At 52.8% G+C, this 17932-nt stretch overlaps 1 protein-coding gene and 1 non-coding gene across 2 annotated transcripts; both read right to left on the reverse strand.

The window, feature by feature from the left end:
- Positions 1–2847: 2847 nt before the first annotated feature.
- On the reverse strand, positions 2848–3252 carry LOC114813633. The gene has a single exon (XR_003761350.1).
- A 5405-nt stretch (positions 3253–8657) lies between these two features.
- TMEM167B (transmembrane protein 167B) lies at positions 8658–16432 on the reverse strand. Its single transcript, XM_029069414.2, has 3 exons — positions 16345–16432; positions 12090–12221; positions 8658–11133 (listed from the first exon to the last, which is right to left on the reverse strand). The coding sequence occupies exons 1-3, from the start codon at positions 16352–16354 to the stop codon at positions 11051–11053; spliced, it is 225 nt and encodes a 74-aa protein (XP_028925247.1). The 5' UTR covers positions 16355–16432; the 3' UTR covers positions 8658–11050.
- Between the last annotated feature and the right edge of the window lie 1500 nt (positions 16433–17932).

The raw sequence follows: 17932 nt of genomic DNA on the forward strand, positions 1-17932 counted from the left end.
TTTTGCAGCTGAGGAAACTGAGGCAGAGAGAAGTTCAGTGACTTGCCCAAGGTCACACAGCTGACCAGTGGTAGTGTCTGGATTAGGAACCAGTCCCTCTGACCCCCAGGCCTGTGCTCTTTCCACTAAGCCCTGCTACTTTCCCTGATAATTAAATCCAATGCTTTTATTCATTCAATAGTATTTATTGAGCGCTTACTATGTGCAGAGCACTGTAGCGTGGCTCATTGGAAAGAGCGCGGGCTTGGGAGTCAGAGGTCACGGGTTCTAATCCCGGCTCTGCCACTGGTCAGCTGTGTGACCTTGGGCGAGTCACCTAACTTCTCTGTGCCTCAGTTACCTCATCTGTCAAATGGGGATTAAAACCGTGAGCCCCACGTGGGACAACCTGATCACCTTGTATCCCCCAGTGCTTAGAACAGTGCTTTGCACATAGTAAGCGCTTAACAAATACCACAATTTATATATTTTTTTATTTTACTAAGCACTCAGAATGTACAATTTGACCCCCCCCAGTCCTCCATCACAGAAACTTTTGCACTCTCTGCTCTACTCCTACCTTACATGAACCTCTCCAAAAGCTGGTCTACACTAGGATATATTATATTAATACCAGTATTTATTGTGGACTCACTGAGTACAACGCACTGCACTGTTTCCCTTGCCTGTAACTGATTTTAGTATCTGTCTCTCCATTTAAGTTCCTTAAAGACAGTGTCCATTGTCTGTCAACTGGGCTGTAATTGTACTCTCCAAAGCACTTAGCACAGTACTCTGCACAGAGTGCTCAACAAATAGGTTGATTGGTAAAGTACAACAGAAGCACAGAACGGGCTCCTTCACCACAAGCTTCCACTCTAATAAAGAATTTCAAGTCCTTGGGAAATGAGTGAATACTCCTCCTTTCCCATGGTTTTTTGGCATAACCAGCTCAGTAAGTGATTAATATAGACTGCCCCAAACTAAGTGAGCTCAGGGCTCCAGAAAAGAGCCCAATTTGTCTACTGATCAAGGACTTGGCAGGTGTCAAGCACTGATGTAGATATAAGTTAATCAGTTAGGACGCAGTCCCTGTCCCATGGTTAAGTAGGAAGGAGAACAGGGATGCAGGCCTGGGAATCCGAAGACCTGGGTTCTAATCCCAGCTCTGCCGGTTGCTTGCTGTGTGATCCTGGGCAAGTCACTTTAATTTCTGTGTCGGTTTCCTCAACTCGAATTCATTCCTTCATTCGATCGTATTTCCTGGGCGCTTACTGAGTGCAGAGCACTGTACTAAGCACTTGGGAGAGTACACTACAACAATAAACACACACATCCCCTGTCCACAACAAGCTTAGCTTTTTTTCGGGGAGGGGGGCCTTAAATGGGATTAAATACCTGTTCTCCTTCCTACTTAATAAGTTATGGTATTTTTTAAGTGCTTACTATGTGCAAAGCACTGTTCTAAGCGCTGGCACTGTTTTGACTGTGAGCCCCCTGTGGGACAGGCACAGTGTCTGAGTTAATTAACTTGTACCTACCATAGGTCTTAGAAGCATTTGACAAAGTGTAAACACTTACAAGTACTAAAAACAACGCCCCCCCACACAGAGAACGCTTCCAAGCATTCAATAGCTGCATGGATCACGTGCAAAATAAATGCTATTGAGTGGTAATTGGAGTCTGGCCTTGAGAGAATCCTTGAGAATCTATCCATGTTTCCACCTAACCCCTAGCTCCCTGGATCATACTAGTCTGGGGGCTTAATAATAATTGATAGTACTTAAGTGCTTACTACGTGCCAAGCACTGTTCTAAGTGCTGGGGTAGATACAAGGTAGTCAGGTTGGACACAGTCACTGTCTTAAATAGGGTTTACACTCTTAATCCCCATTTTACAGATGAGCTGAGGCCCAGAGTAGTGACATAATAATAATAATGGCATTTGTTAAGCTCTTATTATGTGCTAAGCACTGTTCTGAGTGCTAGGGGTGGGATACAAGGTAATCGGTTTGCCCCACCTGAGGCTCAGTCTTGACCCCCATTTTACAGATGAGGTAACTGAGGCACAGAGAAGTGAAGTGTCTTGTCCAAGGTCACACAGCAGACGTGCAGAGCTGAGAGTAGAACCCGTGACCTTCTGACTCCCAGGCCCGTGCTCTATCCACTAAGTAGCACTGCTTCTCTACCGTGGGCTACTCTTTATTCTTTCATTACCAGTATAAGGGATCTCTCTTTTCCCCACCCCTAGAGACTGTGGAGTCAGTCAGTGGTATTTACTGAACACTTACTGTGTAATAATAATAATTATGGTATTTAAGCGCTTACTATATGCAGAGCACTGTTCTAAGTGCTGGGGTAGATACAGGGTAACCAGATTGTCCCACGTGAGGCTCACATTTTTCAATCCCATTTTTACAGATAAGGTAACTGCGGCACAGAGAAGTGAAGTGACATGCCCGAGATCAAACAGCAGACGGGTGGCGGAGTCGAGATTGATAATAATGTTAATGTGGGTAATTGTTAAGCGCTTACTCTGTGCAGAGCACTGTTTAAGCGCTGGGGTAGATACAGGGTAATCGGGTTGTCCCACGCGAGGCTCACGGTCTGCGTCCCCATTTTCCAGATGAGGGAACTGAGGCCCAGAGAAGTGAAGTGACTCGCCCGCAGTCACCCAGCTGACAAGTGGCAGAGTCGGGATTCGAACCCATGACCTCTGACTCCCAAGCCCGGGCTCTCGCCACCGAGCCGCGCTGCTTCCAACATGACTGCATCCTCTCCAGCGCCGTGCACGTAGTAAGCGCTTCCCAACTGCCATCACTACTGTGAACAGATGTAAGGCTTGCGGGGGGAGGCCGGTCCGGCTGCTTCAGGTCAGAATCGCCTCGCAACTCACGGGCCGGGCCGGGGGCCTTGGCCTCGTCTATCTGATCGACTCATCACTCCTGAGCGGCCGGTCCCGGGCCTGGCACCGGGGCGGCCTCCGCCTGGATGGGCCTCGCTGCACAGCGCCCCGGGGGGCTTCGCAGGAGGGGGGGCTTCTCACTTCGGGCCGGCCCGGCGGGGCGGGGGCCGTGGCCCGATCAAATAAGATCAAGCGTGTAGGGGCGGGAGGGGCCGGGGTCGCCTGGACTCGCTCGCAGACCCCTCTGCGCACACACACATTCGTGCAATCATTCACTCGGTAGTAATAATGATAATGTTGGTGTTTGTTAATAATACTAATAATAATGTTGTTAAGTGCTTACTATGTGCAGAGCACTGCTCTAAGCGCTGGGGGAGACACAGGGGAATCAGGTCGTCCCACGTGGGGCTCACAGTCTTCACCCTCATTTTACAGATGAGGTCACTGAGGCCCAGAGAATACTTACCGAGCGCCTACTATGTGCAGAGCACTGCTCTAAGCGCTGGGGGAGACACAGGGGAATCAGGTCGTCCCACGTGGGGCTCACAGTCTTCACCCCCATTTTACAGATGAGGTCACTGAGGCCCAGAGAATACTTACTGAGCGCCTACTATGTGCAGAGCCCTGTGCTAGGTTTTTGGAATGGACAAATCGGTGGCAGATCGAGACGGTCCCTGCCCTTTGACGGGCGCACAGTCTCATCGGGGGAGACGGACCAGAACAAGAGCAATAAATAGAATCGGGATCCTCTTGACCGGGTGCACGGCCCTGTCCTAAGCGCCGGGAACGGCCCACTGGGCAACAGGGAGGGCCCAGCCCTGCCCCGTGACGGGCTCACACTCTAATCGCGTGGCTCGGTGGAAAGAGCCCGGGCTGGGGAGTCAGAGGTCATGGGTTCCAAGCCCGGCTCTGCCCCTTGGCAGCTGGGTGCCTGGGGGCAAGTCACTTCACTGGGCCTCAGTTCCCCCGTCTGCAAAATGGGGATTAACTGGGAGCCCCACGTGGGACCCCCTGCCTCCCCCAGCGCTTAGAACAGTGCTCTGTACAGAGTAAGCGTTTAACAAATACCAACATGGTGATTATCGGGGGGGGAAACAGAGTAGAGCAAAACATGCACACCCGCACACATGCTCACCCGCTTTGCACACGCACCCCGCCTTGCACACGCACGCTGCCACGCGCAGGTCTCAGCAAGGACCAACCAACGCACCGAACCCGCTCCTCGCTTATGGCGGGAGGCCCCTCCGTCCTGCCCTTTTATAGCCTCGCCGCAAAGGCCTATGGGAGCACCCCGGAACTCGCGCCGGAAGAGCCGCTCCTTCCCCCTCTCCCCTCGCCGCCGCTCCAGAACTCGCTGCTGCCCCCGCGCGGCGCGGAGGGGAACGTCGCCCAAGCCCGCGGCCTCTTCAGCTCTAAGCTGTTCAGCTTTCAGGGCAATCATTCATTCAATAGTATTTCATTCCTTCAATAGTATTTATTGAGCGCTTACTACGTGCAGAGCACTGGACTAAGCGCTTGGAATGGACAAATCGGCAACAGATAGAGACAGTCCCTGCCCTTTGACGGGCGCACAGTCTAATCTGGAGCGGCAGCGTGGCTCAGTGGAAAGAGCATGGGCTTTGGAGTCAGAGATCAAGGGTTCGAATCCCAGCTCTGCCACTTGTCAGCTGTGTGACTGTGGGCAAGTCACTTCACTTCTCTGTGCCTCAATTACCTCATCTGTAAAATGGGGATTAAGATTGTGAGCCCCACGTGGGGCAACCTGATTCCCTTGTGTCCACCCCAGCGCTTAGAACAGTACTCTGCACAGAGTAAGCGCTTAACAAATACCAACATTAATCGGGGGAGACCGACAAGAACAATAGCAATAAATAGAATCAAGATCATCATCATAATAATAATAGTGTTGGTATTTGTTAAGCGCTATGTGCAGAGCACTGTTCTAAGCACTGGGGTAGGTACAGGGTAATCAGGTTGTCCCACGTGAGGCTCACAGTTAATCCCCATTTTACAGATGAGGGAACTGAGGCGCAGAGAAGTGAAGTGACTTGCCCACAGTCACACAGCTGACAAGTGGCAGAGCTGGGAGTCAAACCCATGACCTCTGACTCCGAAGCCTGGGCTCTTTCCACTGAGCCACGCTGCTTCTCCATCATCATGTTGGTATTTGTTAAGCGCTTACTATGGGCAGAGCACTGTTCTAAGCGCTGGGGGAGATACAGGGTCATGAGGTGGTCCCACGTGAGACTCACAGTTAATCCCCATTTTAATAATAATAATCATGTTGGTATTTGTTAACCGATTAGACTGTGAGCCCGTCAATGGGCAGGGCTGGTCTCTATCTGTTGCCGAATTGTGCATTCCAAGTGCTTAGTACAGTGCTCTGCACATAGTAAGCGCTCAATAAATACTATTGAATGAATGAATGCAGAGCACTGTTCTAAGCACTAGGGGAGATGCAGGGTCATCAGGTTGTCCCCCATGAGGCTCACGGTCTTCATCTCCATTTTACAGATGAGGTAACTGAGGCACCGAGAAGCTAATTGACTGAGGTAACTGAGGCACAGAGAAGTTAAGTGAGTTGCCCATAGTCACACAGCTGAGAAGTGGCAGAGCTGGGATTCGAATCCATGACCTCTGACTCCCAAGCCCGGGGTCTTTCCACTGAGCCATGCTACTTATTAATAATGTTGGTATTTGTTAAGCACTTACTATGTGCAGAGCACTGTTCTAAGCGCTGGGGTAGACACAGGGGAATCAGGTTGCCCCACGTGGGGCTCACAGTCTTAATCCCCATTTTACAGATAATGTAATTGAGGCACAGAGAAGTAAGCCCGTCATTGGGCAGGGATTGTCTCTATCTGTTGCCGAATTGTATATTTCAAGTGCTTAGTACAGTGCTCTGCACATAGTAAGCCCTCAATAAATACTATTGAATGAATGAATGAAGTGACTTGCCCACAGTCACACAGCTGACAAGTGGCAGAGCCAGGATTGGAACCCATGACCTCTGACTCCCCAGCCCGGGCTCTTTCCACGGAGCCATGCTCCTTCTCATCAACATCATGTTGTTCAGCGTGGCTCTGTGGAAAGAGCCGGAGCTGGGGAGTCAGAGGTCGTGGCTTCTAATCCCGCCCCCGCCTCTTATCAGCTGTGTGACCCTGGGCAAGTCACTTCTCTGGGCCTCAGTGACCTCATCTGGAAAATGGGAGTGAAAACTGTGAGTCCCACGTGGGACATGGACTGTGTCCCGCTTAATTTGTATCTAACCCAGTGCTTAGAACAGTGCCCGGTACATAGCATTAAAAAAAAGTGCCACTTAAGTAATGCTCAATAAATATGATTGATTCATCATATAAATCAGGGCTTCCCTTTTACTCCCCGCCCAAGACGGGAAGCAGCGTAGCTTAGTGGAAAGAGCACAGGCTTGGGAGTCAGAGAACGTGGGTTCTAATCCCGGCTCTGCCACTTGTCAGCTGTGTGTCTTTGGTCAAGCCGCTTCACTTCTCTGGGCCTCAGTGACCTCATCGGTAAAATGGGGATGAAGACCGGGGATTCCCCACGTGGGACAACCTGATTTCTGCACATCTACCCCCGCTCTTAGAAAGTAGCACCGTGGCTTAGTGTCAAGAGCCCGGGCTTGGGAGTCAGGGGTCGTGGGTTGTGAAGTTGTGGTGACTTGCTCAATGTCACACAGCAAGCAAGTGGCAGAACCAGGATTAGAAGCCAGGTCCTTCTGACTCCCAGGCCTTATCCCCAGTACTCTATCCACTAGGCCACTCTGATTTCTTTCCTCTTCTCCCACTCCTTTCTGCATCGTTTAGATTGTAAGCTCGTTATTGGGCAGGGATTATCTCTATCTGTTGCCCAATTGTCCATTCCAAGCGCTTAGTACAGTGCTTTGCCCATAGTAAGCGCTCAATAAATACTATTGAATCAATACTATTGAATGAATCGCCATGACTTGCTCCCTTTGTTCTTTCCCCCTCCCAGACCCACAGCACTGATATATATATCTGTAATTTATTTATGTGTATTGATGTCTGTCTCCCCTCTCTAAACTATAAGCTCGTTATAGGCAGGGAATGTGTCAGTTTACTGTTGTATTGTTTTTATTATACTGTACTCTCCCAAGCTCTTAGTACAGTGTTTGGCACACAGTAATTGCTCAATAAATACAATTGAATGAATGAATGAATGATTCCCTAAGCATTTATTACGTGCAAGGGACTGTAGTAAGCCCTTGGGAGAGTACAGTACAATAGAGTTGGAAGTCACTAACCCTTTCCACAGTCCAAACCTTTCTCTCTTTCTCCAACCCAGCCGGCACACTCCGCTTCTCTGTCGCTCACCTCCTCACTGTGCCTCATTCTCATTTGTCCCATCGACCCCTGGCCCACGTCCTACCGCTGTCCTGGAATGCCCTCCCTCCTCACATCTGCCAAACTCTCTTCCCCTCTTCAAAGCCCTCCTGAGAGCTCACCTCCTCCAGGAGGCCTTCCCAGACTAAGCCCCCTTTTCCTCTGCTCCTCCTCCCCTCCCCATCGCCCCGACTCCCTCTCTCTGCTCTGCCCCCTTCCCCACCCCACAGCACTTGTGCATATCTGTACATATTATTCTATTTATTTTATTAATGATGTACATCTATAATTCTATTTATCTACTTTGATACTATTGATGCCTACTTGTTTTGTTGTCTCCCCCTTCTAGAATGAGCCCATTGTTGGGTAGAGATTACCTCCATTTGTTGCCAAATTGTACTTTCCAAGGGCTTAGTACAGTGCTCTGCACACAGTTAAGTGCTCAATAAATACGATTGAATGAATGAATGAAAAGGGGAAAGCCATTAAAAAAAATTACTGATAGGAAAAATGGCAAAGTGCTAGTATCTTACATTAGTGCTGCGGGGCCGGAGGAGGGGCAAGAATGTCCAAGGGATGTGCACAGATACAGAAGAGAGGGTGAATTTGGATTGAAGGCTTAGTCAGAGAAAGCCTCTGGGAAATGTGATTTTAGTAGGGCTTTTAAGGTAGGGAGAGTGGTGTGATGTCAGTTGTGAAGGCCAGTGAGGGGAGAGATGGGGTGTTCCAGGCCAAAGGGACGAAGTGGGCAAGGGGTCGACAGCGAGACAGGAAAAGACTGAGATACGGTCAGATGGAAATCATACACCTCATAATAACAACTGCGGTACTTGTTGAGCGCTTACTATGTGCCAAGCCTGATGCCAGCGAAAGAGGGAGATGAAATTTCTCTGAGTTGCCACTTGTCTGCTATGTGACCTTAACCAAGTCATCTAACGTCTCTGTGCCTGTTACCTCATCTGTAGAATGGAAATTAAGACTGTGAGCCTCATGTGGGAGACCTGAGTCTAACCCGATTAACTTGTATCAACCCTAGAGCTTAGTACAGCACCCGATACATAATAAGTGCTTAACAGCTTTATTAAAAAAATAAAAATCCATCATTTCTCCAGAGGGGGCTTAGGTGAAGCCCCTACTTCACCCTGTGAAACCCAGAGCACTGGCCATTTCCTGAGATTTGTCTCATGTTAGAACTGCCCTCTAGATTGCAAACTCCTTGTGGGTGGGGAATATTGTTATATTGTTACATTGTACTGTCCCAAGTGCTTAGTACAGTGTTCAGGAAATATGACTGTTTGCCCTATTTACTGGACACTGTATTATACGCTTGTGCTCAGTGCTCTCAAAGCAGTCCCTGGTGGGACCAGAAACCTGTTCTGAGCCCAGAAAGCCACAAACAATAAAGGATGAAGGTTGTAGGGAAAGACATTTTATTTGCAAGGATTTGCACAGACCACTGAGTATAAAAAAAAGTTTTTATTTCAACTATAAAAGTAACTAAGGGCCTCCACCCTGGCAAGCTTTCCTTCTTTTCACCTTAGCACCACAAAAACCAATTTTGACCCCCATCAAACCCCAGGAGGGATGAACTCTGGGTATCGCCACTCAATCCCTGTCAGGTAGAGGACATGTTAACTCAGATGCCGATCTCCACAGTTGAAAAGCAATCTTGGCTCCCTATGGCTGGGAGAGACGGAGACAAGTTTGCTTCTCCGTGCGAGTAGCTCTCACACTAGGCTTTTGGGCACATTTTGGTAAGACCCCACCCCGCTGCCTCAGAATACAATCGGTCAAGGGCTTGGGGCCGGCAGATGGGCCAGCGGGGCTGGAAAGATTGGTTTGGAGACACTAGACTGGGAAATGGAACTAACCAAAAGTTGGAAACCGCTCAGAGTACAAAGTTCAGAGTGTTCGCCCGTTCAGAAAACACTACACATTAAAGCTTCCAAACGGAACGTGTGCAAAACGTGCTGAACCTGGGGTTACTGGGAGAAACTCCCCCCTCAGCCAACAGGTTCCCAAACTTACACCCACAAGGTGCATCTTGACCGTCTTCCCTGTGAAGGAGATCTTGAGTTGAAGACTTCTTTCTAGTTCAAGAGCTGAGGAAGGCAGCTTCTTCCACTGAAATTCCCCCCTTGGATGTATTCTCCAGGAAGCTTAGCTACTGCTCTGAGACAAGTACACCTTTAGTGTTTGCTAACAGTCCACTTCCCTCTAGGGAATCGAGTGCAGGGCCATGAGGGAGGAGGGGAAGGGTGGATGCACGATCGATCCCCTTTCTGGGAGGATTTGGGGATACACCCCCCCTTTGCCCTAGGTAGCGAATCTAACAAATACCACCTACCGCCCAGCCGGATCGTCTTTTAAATGGATTTGGGGGCCCAGTTGAACCTACTTCACCCTGAAAGTGCTGAGCTCACTGACGGTCGCTCCCTTGGCAGACTTCAGCGGAAAGTGGGACGCTGACACCTCAACCTGGGAGTTACCACTTTTAGCGAAGGGGAGAGTAAATCTGCCAGATCGCTTTGCTCCAGCGGCAGCCCTCTTCCACCTCTGACATTCTACACTCCCGGGAGGAGGGAAAAAAAAAAATCGTCCCAAAACTCTCCTCCCCATCTGACTCCTGTCACCTGTTCAGGTGTGCTGTGGAACAACCAAAGCGAGCAGTTGCGAATGAGGCAAAGTGCAAAGGCAACACTCTCCCTAAGTAAAGTGCAACTCGCAGGAGATAGCTCAAGAGACGAGTGAGGGGACCAGGATGGATTGCCCACCTAGTCACGGTGTGGAAGCAATTGCCTCAGGGTGCTAGTAGCAATTTTTTCTAAGAGATGAGTTGGCATCCTAAAAGCAAGACAAGTTTCGTTAATGCTTTCTCTTCCCCCCAGTCTCAATTAAAATGGAAACCCTTTTCTTCTACCCCAAGAAGCCGCGCCGCTTCGATTCTGGACGTCTTGGAAAACATGTTGGGGCAGCAGGGAAACAGCCACGGGTCGGGTCGGATCGTGGGCTTTCCCCTTGCCAATTTGATCTGGCCCAGGTCTTCAGGCTTCCTCCTCTTTTGGGTGGGCGAGAACAAAGATCCTTTGTTCTCTAGGTCTCTTGTTTTCTGGATGAATCCCAGGCAGTGAGAACTCCTGTGGTAAAATGACTAAGCGATCATCATTTAGCTGTTTCGTCTGCTCACTTGAGGTTTGGAGACGAAGGGGGATGAAAATAGTCGGGGATGGGCGGGGGGGGGGAGGGAGGGATTCCCAAAAGGTAGAGAAAAGGCAACTTTCCAAAGCCAAATGGTTTTCTGGCTTTCCTCTTCTCCCTGCCTTGTCCCAGTGATAATCCAAATTATACAGGAAAAAGCAGACAGGGAAAGCACTCTCTGGACATGGCCTAATTCCTCCCTTCTCGGCCTTGTTCGTCTTCCCGGGGGGCGTGGGTGATCAGCTGAGGAACAAAGTAAAGGGGCAGGTATTCTCAATCAGGAGCCGAGTAATGAGATGGCCAAGGGGCGTGCTATATACCTGGACACGGGACACTCTTTGCAGACGGTTAATTTATCAACGGGTCAGAGAAGGCGGTGGGAGTGGGAGGTCGAAGGGTGCGGTTTCCTGTGCAGCTGGGACGCTGGCGCCCATTGAATTTTCCCTCGGGTTTGGCAGGGGCAGGGGTCCTCGGGGGTCATCCCGGGGTCTCGGCTGGTCTCTGTCCAGCTCTCCTACAAGGGACGCGGGCCTCCCCGGGCCGCTCGCCCCGAGCTCCGTCGCCAGCAGTTTCTCCCTGGTGGACTGATGAGCCGGAGGCCTTGGGACTCATTTTATAAAGAGGACGTAGATAGCCATGACGACGCAGGAGGCGGCCACGGCCGCGTGCAGCCTGGTTCCAATCACAGCAGCTGGCGAGGCAGAAGCGGAGAATAATCGTCACACGATGTTTCAAAATGTTTCTTACCCCTTGGCTCCATGCAAAGGATCCCAGGATCAGGGGCTTGTCTGAAGTCCCAGAGAGCCAGGAATGGAACTGCCACACTTTGGGCCTCTGGTGAACAAACTCTTATGAGTCCAAAGACACCAGACTGGGAGAGAGGCTCTTTAAGTTGCTGAAAACATTTTCTTTAGGGTAATCTGTCGGCAAACACGGCAATGTTCCGGGCTGGGGGGAGAAGCGGTGGGGCCTGCTGGAAAAAACTCAGGCCTGGGAGTCAGAGGACCTGGGTTCTAAGTCTAAGCGCACCAATTGCCTGCGGTGTGACCTTGGACAAGTCATTTCACGGGGCCTCAGGTTTCTCATCTGTAAATTTGAGGGATTCAATACCTGTTCCTCTTCTCACATGTGGAAACGGGGATTATGTCTGACTTGATTATCTGGTTTCTACCCCAGCACTCAGTGCAACGCTTGGCACAGAGTAAACCCTTAACAAATACCAAACTCATAATAGCAATAAATGATAACCAAAGAAAGCCATCTATCTCATCGACTTGCCGGGACCCCATACGCCTTCCTTACCACCACCACCTGGCCCGGCTTGGAAAACGCTTATTAACTTTCATATTAAACAAGATTAAGAACAGGTTTCTACAATCCACCCACTCCTCCCATAATTTACCTTCCCTGCAAGCCCACACTCTTTCCACTCCATTCTTTGATTTAGGAAGCACCTTCCAAAACACTGCAGGTGCTGAGGTGCATGTCACTTTGCTCATCCTTAGCAAAATCACCCCTCCTATCCGGGGACTCCTAGACCTTCCAACTCACCAAGACAAGACCCTGAATGTATGAGTTTTCACTAAAGGCAGGCCCTTCATCTGTGCAAAGGCTTCTCTGCCCGCCTCTGTGCCGGCATGATCTCACCTTTGTAAAACACGCCCCAGACTCCCTTCTTCTCTGACAGCAGCCATGTTTTCAGACGGGGGACCTTCTTGAAGTAGGCGCAGGTGCAAACGAAGAGTAGCCCAAACACCAGGATACCATCCAGGGAATACACTGCAGCGGGGAGAAGAGGAGCAGGGAAGAAGCAAAATTTCAGCTGGCAGAAAAATCAATCCTCTGGTTCAGCCTACGATCGGTGACGCCGCCCTTTCTGGGACGAGGAGAAGCAGCGCGGGGTTCACGGGCAATGGCCACGGCCTGGCAAAGGGAATGTGAGGCTAGGCCTCTTGTGAGGATCTTCCTAGATCCTGCGGGCTCACGCTGGGGACCTAGAGACCCTTTCAATCAATCAGCGTTACTTTTTATTTAATGTGTGCAGAGCACTGTAGTGAGCACTTCGGACAGTACAATATAACAGGCTTGGTAGACATGTTTCCTGCCCACAAAGAGCTTTCAGAACGGAGGGGGAGACCGACATTCAAGGAGATTATGGATATGTACATAAGTGTCATCAGGTCGAGGGGGGGCTGAGGAGCAAAATGCTTAAAAGGGACAGATCAAAGTGCAGAGGTGACGCAAAAGGGAGACGAGCGTTTAGTTGAGGAAGGCCTCTCGGAGATGTGATTTTTAATAAGACTTTGAAGGTGGGGAGAGTGATTACTTATCATGGAAGCAGCGTGGCCCAGTGGAAAGCTAAGAGGCCTGGGAGTCAGAGGCTCCGGGTTCTAATCCCAGCTCCACCACTTACCTGCCGTGGGCCCTTCAACGACTCCCTGAACTACTCTGTGCCTCGGTTCCCCCTTCAGCACCACGGGGATGTTCCCCCCCCCCGCCTTTCTTAAGCTGGGACCCCAATGTGGGATTCGATTATGTAGTATCTCTTCCGGCAGTCAGTACAGTCCTTAGCACAGTCAGCATTTAATAAATAGGAGTATTATTATTACAAAGGAGGGGAGCAGGGGGGTCCCAGGGCAAAGGCAGGATGCGGGTGAGGGGTCGGCAGCGAGACGGATGAGACCGAGGTACAGGGAGGAGGTCGGTGGGAATGATGACAGTAACAATAACTGTGGTAAATGTTAAGCACTTACTAGCAATCTGGCTTCCGTCCCCTCCACTCTACCGAGACTGCTCTCTCTAAGGTAACCCGTGACCTCCTTCTTGCCAAATCCAATGGCTCCTACTCCATTCTGATCCTCCTTGACCTCTCTGCTGCCTTTGACACTGTCGACCACCCCTCCTCCTCCATACCTTATCTCACCTTGGCTTTACGGACTCCGTCCTCTCCCGGTTCTCCTCTCACCTCTCTGGCCGGTCATTCTCGGTCTCCTTCACTGGCGCCTCCTCCCCCTCCCATCCTTTAACTGTTGGAGCTCCTCAAGGGTCAGTTCTTGGCCCTCTTCTGTTCTCCATTTACACTCACTCCCTCGGTGAACTCATTCGCTCTCACGGCTCTGACTACCATCTCTACGCAGATGACACGCAGATCTACATCTCCGCCCCTGTCCTCTCCCCCTCCCTTCGGGCTCGCATCTCCTCCCGCCTCCGGGACGTCTCCACCTGGATGTCGGCCCGCCACCTAAAACTCAACGTGAGCGAGATCGAGCTCCTCATCTTCCCTCCCAAACCCGGTCCTCTCCCAGACTTCTCTATCATCACCGTGGATGGCACGACCATCCTTCCCATCTCTCGGGCCCGCAATCTCGGTGTCATCCTTGACTCATCTCTCTCGTTCACCCCACACATCCTATCCGTTACCGAGACCTGCCAGTTTCACCTTTACAATATCGCCAAAATCCGCCCTTTCCTCTCCACCCAAACGGCTAGCTTACTGCTACGGGCTCTCGTTATATCCCGGCTAGACTACTGTGTCGGCCTTCTCTCTGACCTCCCTTCCTCCTCTCTCACCCCGCTCCGGTCTATTCTTCACTCCGCTGCCCGGCTCATCTTCCTGCAGAAACGATCTGGGCCTGTCACTCCCCTTCTTAAACACCTCCAGTGGTTGCCTATCGACCTCCGCTCCAAACAAAAACTCCTCACTCTAGGCTTCGAGGCGCTACATCACCTTGCCCCTTCCCACCTCTCCTCCCTTCTCTTTCCACCGCCCACCCCGCACGCTCCGCTCCTCCGCCGCCCACCTCCTCACCGTCCCTCCGTCTCGCCCATCCCGCCGTCGACCCCCGGGCCACGTCCTCCCGCGGTCCCGGAACGCCCTCCCTCCTCACCTCCGCCAAACTGATTCTCTTCCCCTCTTCAAAACCCTACTTAAAACTCACCTCCTCCAAGAGGCCTTCCCAGACTGAGCTCCTCTTCTCCCTCTACCACCCCCCCCTTCACCTCTCCGCAGCTAAACCCTCTTTTCCCCCTTTCCCTCTGCTCCTCCCCCTCTCCCTTCCCATCCCCTCAGCACCGACTCATCTGCTCAACTGTATATATTTCCATTACCCTATTTATTTTGTTAATGATTGTACATCGCCTCGATTCTATTTAGTTGCCATTGTTTTTACGAGATGTTCTTCCCCTCGACTCTATTTATCGCTATCGTTCTCGTCTGTCCGTCTCCCCCGATTAGACCGTAAGCCCGTCAAACGGCAGGGACCGTCTCTATCTGTTGCCGACTTGTTCATTCCAAGCGCTTAGTACAGTGCTCTGCACATAGTAAGCGCTCAATAAATACTATTGAATGAAAGTACTACCTGCCGGGCATTGTAATTATAACAATAATGTTGGTATTTGTTAAGCGCTTACTATGTGCAGAGCACCGTTCTAAGCGCTGGGGGAGATACAGGGTCATCAGGTGGTCCCACGTGAGGCTCACAGTCTTCATCCCCATTTTACAGATGAGGCAACCGAGGCCCAGAGAAGTGAAGGGACTTGCCCACAGTCACACAGCTGCCAAGCGGCGGAGTCGGGATTAGAACCCACGACCTCTGACTCCCAAACCCGGGCTCTTTCCATTGAGCCCCGCTGTACTAAACGTTGGGGTGGATAGGAGCAAATGGGGTTGGCCACGTTCCCTTGTCCTCTGTATCTGCCGAGCCTCGCTGGGCTGTGGGGGAAAGCTGCACCACGGGCGGCCTTGGGTGGGCACAGGAGAAGGCAGTGGGCAGCGGGCAGAGAAGGCAGAGGGCAGAGGAGAAGGCAGTGAGTAGAGGGCAGAGGAGAAGGCAGCGGGCAGTGGGCAGAGGAGATGGCAGAAGGCAGTGGACAGCGGGCAGAGGAGAAGGCAGTGGGTAGAAGGAAGAGGGCAGCGGGCAGAGGAGAAGGCAGAGGAAAGAGGGCAGAGAAGGTAGAAGGCAGTGGGCAGCGGGCAGAGGAGAAGGCAGAGGGAAGAGGAAAAGGCAGAAGGCAGTGGGCACAGGAGAAGGCAGTAGGCACAGGAGAAGGCAGAGGGAAGAGGAAAAGGCAGAAGGCAGTAGGCAGCGGGCAGAGGAGAAGGCAGTAGGCAGTGGGCACAGGAGAAGGCAGAGGGCAGAGGAGAAGGCGGAGGGCGGAGGGCAGCGGACAGCGGGCAGAGGAGAAGGCAGAGGGAAGAGGAAAAGGCAGTAGGCAGTGGGCAGTGGAGAAGGCAGTAGGCACAGGAGAACGCAGAGGGCAGAGGAGAAGGCAAAGGGCAGAGGGCAGAGGAGAAGGCAGTGGGTAGAGGGCAGAGGAGAAGGCAGAAGGCAGTGGGCAGAGGAGAAGGCAGTAGGCAGTGGGCACAGGAGAAGGCAGAGGGCAGAGGAGAAGGCAGTGGGTAGAGGGCAGAGGAGAAGGCAGAAGGCAGTGGGCAGTGGGCAGAGGAGAAGGCAGCGGGCAGAAGAGAAGGCAGAGGGAAGAGGGCAGAGAAGGTAGAAGGCAGTGGGCAGCGGGCAGAGGAGAAGGCAGAGGGAAGAGGAAAAGGCAGAAGGCAGTGGGCACAGGAGAAGGCAGAGGGCAGAGGAGAAGGCAGAGGGAAGAGGAAAAGGCAGAAGGCAGTAGGCAGCGGGCAGAGGAGAAGGCAGTAGGCAGTGGGCACAGGGGAAGGCAGAGGGCAGAGGAGAAGGCGGAGGGCGGAGGGCAGCGGGCAGCGGGCAGAGGGCGGGTCCGTTTGGGTCAATGTGGAGGGGGCGGGGATGGGGGGGGGTTCCGGGGTTCCCCGGTGGGGCGGAGGAGGGGGCGGGAGGCGCGCGGTGCGGGGGATGCGGCGCCCGGAGCGTCGGGAAGCGGCCACGTCAGGGCTCTCCCGAGCCCCGGCCCGGGGCCCGCCGGCGGCCGTCACCGTTGGTCATGCTGGCGGCGGGGCCGGTGGGGTCCGCTGGGCTCCGCTGGGGTCCTCTGGGGTCCGCTGGGGTCCGGCGGGCGGGCGCGGGCGCGGGCGGCGGGGGCGCGGACGGGGGCGCGCGGGCACCCGGCGAGACGCTCGTCCCCGCTGGACACTTCCCGAGGGGGGCCGGGGCGACGCCCACCGCGCAGGCGCCGGGCCGGGCCGGGCCGGGCCGGGCCGGGCCGGCCAGCCGACGGCCGAGCGCGCCCAGGCACGACCGGTCGACGGCCGAGCGGGGGCGGCGAGGAGCGCGCGCCTCCGGAGCCCCGGCAACCGCGCCTGCGCCCAGCGGGCCGCTCCGGCGCGCGCCCGGGGGGGGGGGGGGCGAGGGGTGAGTCCGCGCATGCGCCGCTCCCGCCTCCCCGGCCTGGCGAGGTGGCGGGAGCCCGGGGCTGGCCCTAGGGAGGGCGTGGGTTCTAATCCCGCTCCCCTCTGCTCCGTGACCTGGCCCAAGTCACTTCCCGGCGCCTCAGTGACCTCGTCTGTAAAATGGGGTTTGAGGCCGTGAGTCCCCTCACGGGACGGGGACCGTGTCTATCTCCATTTGCTTCTATAATAATCATGTTGGTATTTGTGAAGCGCTTACTATGGGCAGAGCACTGTTCTAAGCGCTGGGGGAGAGACAGGGCCACCGGCTTGTCCCACGTGAGGCTCACAGTCTTCATCCCCATTTTACAGATGAGGTCACTGAGGCACAGAAAAGTGAAGTGACTTGCCCACAGTCACACGGCTGACCAGTGGCAGAGCGGAGATTCGAACCCATGACCTCTGACTCCCAAGCCCGTGCTCTTTCCACTGAGCCACGCTGCTTCACCATCCACCCCAGCGCTTAATACAGTGTGTGGCGCATACTGAGTGCTTCATAATAATAATAATGATAATGATGATGGTGGTATTTGTTAAGCCCTTACTATGTGCAAAGCACTGCTCTAAGCGCTGGGGGGATACAAGGTGATCAGGTTGTCCCACGTGGCTCACAGTTTTCATCCCCATCTTAATAGTAATACTAACAATGTTGGTATTTGTTAAGCACTTATTATGTGCAGAGCACTGTTCCAAGCCCTGGGGTAGATACAGGGTCATCAGGTTGTCCCACGTGAGGCTCACAGACTTAATTCCCATTTTACAGAGAAGGCAACCGAGGCCCAGAGAAATGAAGTGACTTGCCCACAGTCACACAGCTGACAAGTGGCGGAGCCGGGATTCGAACCCATGACCTCTGACTCCCCAGCCCGGGCTCTTTCCACAGAGCCACGCTTTACAGATGAGGGAACTGAGGCACTGAGAAGTGAAGTGGCTTGTCCAAAGTCACACAGCTGGCTAGTGGCGGAGCCGGCATTAGAACCCGTGACCTCTGACTCCCAAGCCCGGGCTCTTTCCACAGAGCCACGCTGCTTCGACTGTGAAGCCCGTTGTGGGCAGGGATCGTCTCTATGTGTGGCTAAATTGTACCTCCCAACCGCTTAGTACAGTGTTCTGCACATGGTCATTACTCAATAAGTACGGTTGAATGAATACCATCAAATTATTATCCCGTGCTGCC

This window comes from Ornithorhynchus anatinus, chromosome 7, assembly GCF_004115215.2.
Source record: "Ornithorhynchus anatinus isolate Pmale09 chromosome 7, mOrnAna1.pri.v4, whole genome shotgun sequence".
In the NCBI taxonomy this organism is placed as follows: domain Eukaryota; kingdom Metazoa; phylum Chordata; class Mammalia; order Monotremata; family Ornithorhynchidae; genus Ornithorhynchus; species Ornithorhynchus anatinus.